This window comes from Plasmodium fragile, assembly GCF_000956335.1.
Source record: "Plasmodium fragile strain nilgiri unplaced genomic scaffold supercont1.38, whole genome shotgun sequence".
In the NCBI taxonomy this organism is placed as follows: domain Eukaryota; phylum Apicomplexa; class Aconoidasida; order Haemosporida; family Plasmodiidae; genus Plasmodium; species Plasmodium fragile.
This window is the reverse complement of record NW_012192618.1, coordinates 108567-118859: the sequence shown is the minus strand read 5'-3', so window position 1 is coordinate 118859 and position 10293 is coordinate 108567. Positions and strand designations below refer to the sequence as shown.

The window sequence follows — 10293 nt, the reverse complement described above, 5'->3', positions numbered from 1 at the left end:
TATGTATGTATGTATGTATGTATGTATGTATGTATGTATGTATGTATGTATGTATGTATGTATGTATGTATGTATGTATGTGCGGAGAGTCCGTCATCCCGCTCCCCCATCTCAATCCATTTCCAGCTATCACCTGCAGCGACCTTGCGTGTGTTAACTGTCTAGTTGGAAAGTAACTTTAATTTGGGCCACGGAGGCCGATTGAGTTATAACTGCGCCGAGCTATTCTTACGAGATCGGCCCGAGTTTAAGCGGGCAGTTGCCATTCTCCCCCTCCCCTTTTCCCTGGTAACAAATAAAATGGTGGACGGACGGGGGCCGCCTTTAAAGCGAACCGCAGGGACGGGGCAGGAAATCGTTAATGACACCACGCATGTTGAACGAAAAAATGTACACACATATGTACGTGAATATATATACGGGTGAGTAAAAAAAAGGTGAAAAGGGGACGAATTTAATTAGTACAACGGTGTGGCATGACGCGAACGGCGCTAAACGCTGCCGCCGCCGCTACTCCTACACAGCGTGCTCCTGAATGTTCCTCTCCTTCTTAAACGCCTCGATCCACTGGCTAAACTTCCTATTAACATAGTGCGTCTTCTCACTTTGGCCTCGTTTGTCACAAACGTTTGTGTTCTTCTGCTTGGCTTTCTCCATGACGGAGTAGAGGCAGTCGTTCCACTCCTTGAGCAGGCCGTACTGGAGTTTCACTCGGCCACGACGAGGAGTGCTTCCTTGGGGTGATGGTTCATTAGCTGTTCCCTTGTTAACCCTACCACCGGCACTCCTCACTGCAACCCCATCGTCTGGAAACCATTCAAAGGGGATTAGATAAAACGGTTCAGAGTTAATGTCGAATAGGATAAGAGAACTCTTCACTCGTTCCGCTTCAGTCTGATCAACATGAAGGAATATATCCTGACCCGTGTGAATTATAACACTAGCCTTTTTACTTCGTGAGAGTTCAATTACGAATGGGTAATAATTTTTTCTTATTATAATGCATAAGTCCAAGTTTGTTAATTTGTTCAGCTCGAAATTGGGGTCTTTAAAAAAAGCTATAAAATAATTGCTGTACAAGTCAGGTGAATTTAGTACATTGTGTAACACCCCTCTGTCGTAGACTCTACAATAGTGTGTGTATAAGAGATCGTTTTTGAAGAGTACGTTGTTATTTTTTAAATGGAAAAGGACACAGTAGTACTCGTCCCAGTGTCCATTTCGCACGTTGAGGTAAAAGTATCCTCTCTTCATAATTTGAATATCATATATATCGCTCTCGTGGACCCTCCTATTTGCACTGCATTTCATGTGTTGCTTAATTTTGCCCACGTCCAATGGGGTTAGTAGCTGGGTGGTCTTCCGTGGGGAGGAGTTCGCATGAAGGTGGGACGCCATTTTTGCAGTGGAGTCACCGACCAGGTTGGCGGTACTGCTGTTGGAAGTATCCTCCCCAGCCGTACTATTACCCTCCTCCGTCCCACTTCTACCCATGGCGGTTAAAATGAGACAATTTATTCTGTCCAGTAGCTTCATCTTCGGGCTGCTCCTCATCTGTCCTCCTTCCTCTGCGAAGAGTGTTTGTATGGACTCGAGGTTCGTCTCGTCAAGGCCACCAACAACCATTCTACCACGGGTCCCCCCCATATGTGATGCTTGTCCATCTCTCCTCCTGTGTGTCTCCGGGTGATTATCTGAACCCACTTTTGAAGCTGCCCCCGCAGTTGATGCTAACGACCCTGTGCATGCATAACCTGCTGACACATCCGCCTCAATGGGGTAGATCAGTCTCCTAATTTTATTCATTTTATTTGAAAAGCTATGAAAAATGTTTATGTATTTATTATACACGTTGAGGGTAAGGACCTCATTTTCTTCCTCTAATGGGATGGTTGTATGAACAGATGCAGATGCACCCCAAGAGCTATTCTGAATAAACTCTCCTCTTTTGTCTAATTGGCTTGATGCATCTCCATCCTGAACACATATGTCATACAAAAAAATATATTCGGACCCATCGAGCTCTACCGTCTCTTTGTAGGTCTTCTCTAGAACCTCATTTAAGTATGTAAATGTATTTGTCCCATTCATGTGATAATTTTTTTTTTGAATCCCCTGGATGAACACTCGTTTGTTGCTACTACAGAGGTCATAACTTTGGTCCTTCGCTAATTGCAATTCACTGCTCTCTGTGCACGAGTTGCAAGTTTTATCATTATCTTCCTTCCCACTTGGACCTCTCTTCATGTCCCCATCGTGCTCGAGGCCACTTTCGCAACTGCGCTCCGTTTGAGTCACGCCAATGTGGTGGCTGTCCATGGAACAACTCCTCACATGAGTGACACTCTTCTGAGGCATCTCTTCCTCCTCCTGCACCTCCACCTTCCTCCCCCCGTCTGTACCATTTCCAATGTACATAGCGCTAGAGGGGAGGTCTTCACGGAGGTTGATAAGTTTTGTGACTTTACACAGGTTCACGGAAGTGGAGGCGCTCATCCTACTGCCCCATTCTGCCACACGGCTTGTGTTGTTGCTTGCATGCATTACGTAGTTGGAGCTGATTCTTCCCAGGGCACAACTTAGCGAGGTCTGCCGTGTGTATGAGGAGTGCCCAGGGGTGGGGGAGCGCCCCCGCTCCCTCGGCCGGGCAGCTACATCAGCGCGGTTGTTTATGTTTGTCCTGTGCGTGACGTCAGTTTGGCTCGTTTTGTGTGTGACGTCCGTTTGGCTCGTTTTGTGTGTGACGTCCGTTTGGCTCGTTTTGCTGGTTCCTCCTACCTCTTTCTTCCCCTGTGCTTCCTTCGCTTCGCTCGTTTCGCTCGTTTCGCTCACTTCTCGCGCTTGTCCCGTTTCTGCCACTTCGTCCACCCGCGACCCCCCGCTGGAATAGGAACAAATGGTCTCCACGCTCGAGACGCTCATTTCCCCCTTGATCGAGTTGTCTTCCAGCGAACCAACTGCTCGTCCGTTACATCCATCTGTGAATGAGAGGAAAAAGGAAGAGATGACAGAGGGGGTGGGGTGTGCATAAGTTAAGTCACGTGTTAATAAAGGAATAAAAGAAGTAATCGCACCAGTGTTGGCACTCTCGGGAGCATTAGACCCATAGTGCGCATGGCTACATCTTTTTATAATTGTAACGAAGGAACGATTGCACCGATTTGATGAGCTGACACGACGCGGCAAAAAAAAGAGGCGATGTTTCAGTTCGAGTGTATGCCAAAACTGGGTTAAACGTTAACAAGGCAAAGGTGTGCAAATTCGAAGGGGGACAACTACACCAGTTGCGCAATTATTCACACAACAAACTGTTCATTGTATTGTTTTTATTCGTGTCTGTTTTAATATATTTGCGTGGGGGGAGGCGGGGGGAAGAAAAAAAAAAAAAAATTGTCCCATTTTGCACTTTGATCACCTGAACGGCAATTTTTTTTTTTTTTTTTTTTTTTATTTATTCATTTTTGGCTAGTTCGTTTTTACCTGCACAGTGCAGATGAATTTTTGCATAACTTGTCACATGGCCTCTGTGTGTTAATCCAATCATCAATCTGATGATTCATTGTAGTGTGTATCCCACCATTTAGCGAATTCTCCGCTTGGTGTTGCCCCCGCAATGTGTATTCATTATGCAAATGGTATGGGCTGGGGAAGACCCACTTCTTCTTCCTCCCCCCTTCCCCGCAAGGCTGGCACGGCTGGCATGGCATAGCATTTGTCCAACAGGGGACGTGACGAATGGGATGAGTTCATATTGTGACAACAGGTGCGGTTGGACAGGTGCGCCGTCATGTCTGCTGCTTTGTATGATTTGTCGCATCGATATATCCCTCCCATTCCATGCTGTGTGCGCTGCCCACTTATTCCTCTTAACTTTTTATTTTTTTTTTCCCGCCTTACCTTTTGCGGGGTGCTCATACTTGGTAGTGACGTCCTGGAGCTCCTCCGTCTGTGTGTGTTTTTCGCGCTGCTCGAATTGCATTTTGTCAATGTTAAAAAAAAAAAACAGCGGGGAGAAAATTAAAAAGGAAATTAAAAATAACAAAAAGGGCCCAAAAAAGTCCTTCACAAATACTTCCACAATGTGTTCAGAAATCATTTATGGACACGAAGGTGGTGAAGGGTTTGCACGATCTCTTAAGGTGAGCTCACCCCCAAGCTGAGCTGTGCAGTGAGGTGTTCCAGGGGCAAGTTAAATTTGCGCAGGAACGGTCATGTGTGCTTTTCTCATGGAGCAAGTGGACAAAAGGGAAACTGCGAGTTCGCAACAAAGCGGTGGGTACTCCGCCGAGGGGGGGGCTCCCATCTACAAAAAACATTTGCGCGCAAGCTCGTGTAGGGGCGCGTGTGCAGAAAAGTCCATTGCGAGGCAACGCAAGGACAAAGCTGTCACATGTGTGGTTGGTGAAACGGTGGAAAAAAAAAAAAGAAAAATGAGAAAAAAAGAAATAAAAGAAAAACACAAAAAAAAAAAAAAAAAAGGAAAAAACACTGGTGCCGCAAGAACTTCCAACAAGTGACAGATCAAAAATCGGTGATTTGTTCTACCGCGGGGTGTAAGGTTGCTTTGGGGAATTATTTCTTCCCGTTGTTCTTTTCCTGTTTCCCTGTTCGTTCCTTTGTTCCTGTTGCTTGCTTGCCTGTTGTTCTTTTTTTTTTTTTTTTTTCACGCCGCGCTATGCCCCCTATCTCTATGACGCGCCTTTGTGTAAAATCGACGCTGATGATGTGTAATTTCTGTTGACAATTTTTTTTAAGCGCTCCAAGTCAATTCGCCAAGGGATCCATCGAACGCGACATCTCTCTTTCTCTCTTCGCTGCCAAGCGTTTGTGAAAATAGGAAAATTATTGCACAGTGGTTTTTATCCTCGAACGGGTGCTATATTTTTGTGTTGTTGCAAGTGGGCAGAATTGAATTGAAGGGGCCCCCCCCCCCAAAAAAAAAAAAAAAAAAAAAAAAAAAAAAAATACACCGCTTGGGCTGCTTTTTTCCACAAAGACGAAGTGGCCCTTTCCTTCACTCTGCGAACAGCCAAGTGACTCGCCCTTTTTTTTTTTTTTTTTTTTTAAAAATGTTTTTTTAATTTGCGAACATTTTGATGTTCGAACAAGCGTTGCAGTTACACCGCAGGGTGGAGGGGAAAAAAAAGAAAAAAAAAAAAATGGAAAATAAAAACAAACACGCGAGGGAACAAACAAACAAAGCGGTCCACCCCCCACCACGGTCCAACTGCCTTGTTGTCACAGCGCACCCCTCCCTCAGTGTTCCATTTTTCCCTCACAACGGTTCAGGGTTTAGGACGGCGGACAGGTAGAGTCGACACTCAGGGGGTAAGGGCGATAGGGTAATTTGGCCCGCGGTGTTTTGTTCTACCTTTCTTTGTTGTGTTTAATTTTTGCTCCTTTTTTTTTTTCCCCCCTTCTAATACTCCGTCCTCATCTCAGGGCATGTTACCCATGTCCCTGCCATGTGTTTATAAAAACACTCACCCTCCTTCCCATCGGTATGGGCCATTTCGTGTCGACGGGGGAAAAGTTCTTCCAATTTTTATTTCACATTGGGTGTCTTCCAAGGAACTCCCACCACCACAAAGAAGTTATAAAAAAAAAAATTGTGAGCATGCTGAAAAGGTGTGTGGTCATAATGCATGTATAGGGATTAGTGGAAGTGACCACGGTGGGAATATTTTCGTTGTTGTGTAGGGCACAACACACAATGGTCTTGACCCGCTTCCCCTTTTTGTGGCACCAAGGCGGAGTTGCATAAGGAGCGGAACGGCCTGGAAAAAAAAAAAAAAAAAAAAAAAAAATTTCACCCACAATGTATAATGTGAATCCCGATCGCGGTAACAGCGACCCAGCGAATCTGGGCAGTAAAGCTCCTCAGCAAGTAGCCCCACTAAGTTGCCGCAATACACTGCCCGCGTGAGGCTTCCCACCCAGGGGATACACCTGATGAAAACACTTCGCCCGGCGATGAAGCCCCAGAAGAGGTTAAAACAGGCTTCCCCGTGATGATGGCACGCACGGGATGGGCATTGCCAAAAAATACCAATGAACAAGTTTTCTCCATTAAAACAGAGCCAAAAAAGAGCTAAAAAAGAACAAAAAAAAAAAAAAAAAAAAAAAAGGGAATCCTTTGTAGATGTTGCAATGACCCCTCTTTGTTTGAGTAACCCCCATTTGGGCAGCACCCCCCTCTTTTTTTTTTTTTTTTTTTTTTTTTTTTTTTTTTTTTTTGCTCTGCTCAACGTTTTTTGGGGAAGCATTGTCCCCCCCCCCAGTATTATATAACTGCATCGTTGTTGGTGTGAGGCATCCCGTGCTTGATTAGCGGTCCACTCGTTCTCTCCTTTCTGTGCCAACCAGACGTAGCGTCCTGCGTCCTACCCATGGGGACGTGTGCCCGCCCAACATGTTCCGCTTCTCTGTCCGCTTCTAAATCTGCTTCTCCACAAGTGGTGACTCCCCACCGAGCGGCATCGCCTACACCCCGTTGCACCTGTTCCCCTGAATGATGGAGTCGCTTAACTTCAACATTAAAGTGCCGCTGCTCGAGAAGGCGGCGACTAACGTGAAGGACATCATCTCCCACATTAGACTCAATGACGGAGTGTACTTTGACCCGAGCAAATATAACAAGGAGGAAATTAGGAGTGACCTAAGAAGTAACAATGTGCAGAGAAAGGTCGAGGGAGTAAAGCGCTTGCTGATCGCGCACTCCATGAAGGAAGACGTGTCTGAATTCTATGTGGAAGTTTCAAATAATTTGTCACATGCAAATCGCACCCTGAAGAAGCTCATATACCATTATTTGTGTCTTTATGCTCAGCGGAATGCCGACCTGAGCATGCTAACCGTGAATTCTTTTAAGAAGGACATTTCAAGTAATGACTTTCAAATTCGTGCATATGCCTTGAGGGCCATGTGCTCCTGTCGGTCACTCGAAATGATCAGTGTTGTCATGGATTCACTTAAACTAATGGCGAAGGATAGGTCTCCTTACGTTAGGAAGACTACCGCTGATGTGATCCCTTCTATATATAACGTGGACCCTGATCAGTTAGTTGTGTTGAGAAACATTTTGCTCGACTTGATTGGTGACAGGGAGGTCACCGTCGTGTCTGCCGCCGTGGCTTCATTCTGCACCATGTGTTTGGGGGTCCCTCCTCATTGGGGTGAAGAAACCACTCACGATGAGTTGGCGGCGGAGCAGGGGCCAGTTACAAAGGAAAAACAAAAAAATGGTCAAGAGACACCCACAAATCGCATCCCTCACGGCGTCACGTCTACACAAGAAGGAGAAGTGAAGGATGTATCAGGGGAATGTAGCAACTCGAGTGGGACCCACCGCAAGAACTTACACAACTGGCTGTCCTTCCTTCACCCGCATTATTACAAGCTGTGCAGGTACCTACTCCTCATGCACCCCTTCCACCAGACATACCTAATAGATCTGCTGCTTCAATATTGTAGGGTGTTTTACCGAGATCCCCTTACAAATGAAAATATAAATTTTACGAAATTGCTTCGCGTGTTCAGTTGCTCTGATGGAGAGGACAGCGAAGAGGACAGCGCAGACGACGCAGAGGAGGGCGGTGCAGAAGATTACCCCAATGTAGGCTGCATGCCCCGCCAGAGAAGCCCCTCCCCATGCTACCCCTGCCCGGACGACGAATGGATTGAAGAACAGGAGGAGGAAATTGAAGACTACGGCGTGGACATTGAAATGTTCATTGAAAAGCTGCTCCTCCTGTTATCCTCCTTTAGCTACAACGTTGTTATACAATGCATCTCCTCTCTGTACCATTTGACCAAATTTACATTCAAGGAGAATATTATTCAAGCTATTATTTCTTGTATTATGAAAAGTGCAATCGAGGGAAATGATCACACATATGCTCTCTTTATTAAAAGCGTTCAGTCGATTATAATTCTGTTGAAAGAAGACTTCGCTGCTTACCTCTCCTTCTTCTACATTAGCGCCATGGATAGTACGGTTAAAAAAAAAATGAAAATTGAAATGCTATACATACTAAGTAATGATGAGAACAGACCAGTCGTGTTGGAGGAGCTGTTGCATGCTCTCTTTCAACCAGGCAATGATGATGTTGTTGTGAAGAAGCTGTTCAGGCACATCACTGCAGTAGCTGTTGCCGATTCGTCCTGTCTGCCCATAGTCATGCAACACATCATTGCTCTGCTAAACTCGAATCTTCAATTGTATTCATATGAGGCCATTCTTTCTTTAAGGCAGTTACTCAAGCAGAGTGACTCAGATAATATAGCCCAAATTAATTTTTTCTTGACTCGAATTTTTTTTTCCATTGAATCGTGTGAAGTTCGAGCGTCTGTCTTGTGGACCCTGGCAAAGTATCAGCACTTTACAGACCACTTATTGCTTTTCGATTTTGCTCGCATTTTGGTGAAACGATTGGATCATATGGAGGCGGCGCTGAAGGTCCAGGTCCTCCACTTCATGCTCAAGGTGTGGGCCTACCAGTACGTCATTTGTTTCCTCCAGGGCAGGGATACGGGAGGGGACAAGCAAAAGGAACAAGTGGCGAGACCCGCCGCAACCACGAGCGTCTACCAAGAGCAGCACGCGGCGTACACAGCGCACGCGGAGCACCACGTGGAAGACTTGGTCAAGTACGAAGGTCTGTGCAAGCTGGCCCTTCTCCAGGGGTCGCGCCCTCAAGAGCGGTTCGATGTGCAGGAGACGAGTAAATTTTACGCCAACACCATGCTGAGGATAAAGGAGCTGGCAGACAAGGGTGATATGAATTGTACCTTTTGGCAAAGGGACTTTTATAAAGAACCATTCAACGAGTACACCTTGCCTCTGTGCTACTTGAAGCACGTTTTTCTTAACACGGGCAATGGAGAACCCTCTGGGGTGTTGCATCTCAGTGGGGAGGAAATGGAGCATGTGCGCAACTCTCTCGTTGGCACGGCTCAGGGGGAAGAGCACGATGGTTACGGAGACAACTACCACGTCGACTTGGATGAAAGCGGCCATCTCGATTACGGTTGCAATTACCGTCATGGTTGCGACGATGGAGCAGACGTCCAAATTGACCTGAACAACCCAGTTGTCCTGCAGCTGAATACCATGTCGAGCATCCTCAACAGAAAACTGCCATCCTACGTAGACCTGCCCGACTTTGCGGAGGAGGATTTGCCCAGAAGCGCACACATGACAAACAGGAAAAAAAACAAGCAGCCCGTCACGAGTATCTCCTCGAGGGATGTACAGATCAGCTACAGTGCCCACGTGAGCAGTCATCAGATTTTTTCCGACGTGGACGATTTTTACAAGGATGAGGGAAGAAATCTCGTGGACAGACCGACGAGCTGCACACAAAACAGGCTGCGGAATGTGCACAGCTCGATGCTGCAACTTTCCAACGGACTGCTTACCAACAGGGGGACCAAAATTCAGGGCGAGGATGACGAGTCTGATGATGAGCAGAATGAAGCCCCGCCCAAAGTAGGCGATAGTAGTGTGGGTACATACCTAGGGGAGTGCATGTCCGCCACCAATTTGTCCAAAATAAACGAGCAGCAAATAAATGACATAGAAAAATTTTTCTTCAGTGATGAGGAAGATTTCAAGGGGGTCGCATAAAAAGTCAACACAACTGCGAGAGTAGACACAGGGTGGTGCCTTTTTACGTGAGCGTCTCTTTTTGATGGAACACCCATTCCCCTTCACATATGAACGTTTGTAAAATGTGCAGCGAAAAAAAAAAAATATATGAACAGGTCATGTGTGAAGAAAATCATTTTTGGCTAGTTTGTTCGCGTTTGCAATTCTTATCGTCTGACCTGTGCATATTTTTTTTTTTTTTCCCTTTATGTACACACATGTGCATAACACGGGAAAGGGCGAACGGACCTCCACTAAACATTACGAACGAGTTAATGTGGAAGATTTACTTTTTTGCAGCACCATGCAGGTTGTGTTTGTTTGTGTGTTTTGTTTTTTTTTGCGTGAATGACTTAAAATAAAAATGAGATGGGTCGATGAATGAGCAACGGCAACGGCAACTGCATCGTACGAGTGGGTATTGAACCCTCTCGTTGGGTCACCGCCTATGTATGGAAGCCTTTCCCCCAAGTTAACGTATTCAAAGGGAAGCACCTACGTGGATGCCAACCTCTCCCCCCCCGCGCTGTTCACATTGCTATTTGAAAAAAAAACATATACACAAAAAAAAAAAAAAAAAAAAAAAAAGTACCAAAAAAGAATGCGAATATTTTAAAATAAACAAAACTGGCACCTTCCTATTT

General features: G+C 45.8%; 2 protein-coding genes across 2 annotated transcripts; one reads left to right on the top strand and one right to left on the bottom strand.

Moving 5' to 3' along the window:
• Positions 1–516: 516 nt before the first annotated feature.
• Positions 517–3979, bottom strand: AK88_03379 (uncharacterized protein; the record flags this gene model as incomplete). Its single annotated transcript, XM_012480996.1, has 2 exons — positions 517–2978; positions 3898–3979. 2 exons carry the CDS (start codon positions 3977–3979, stop codon positions 517–519), a joined length of 2544 nt encoding a protein of 847 aa, XP_012336419.1.
• Positions 3980–6514: 2535 nt separating this feature from the next.
• Positions 6515–9628, top strand: AK88_03378 (uncharacterized protein; the record flags this gene model as incomplete). Its single annotated transcript, XM_012480995.1, has 1 exon — positions 6515–9628. One exon carries the CDS (start codon positions 6515–6517, stop codon positions 9626–9628), a length of 3114 nt encoding a protein of 1037 aa, XP_012336418.1.
• Between the last annotated feature and the right edge of the window lie 665 nt (positions 9629–10293).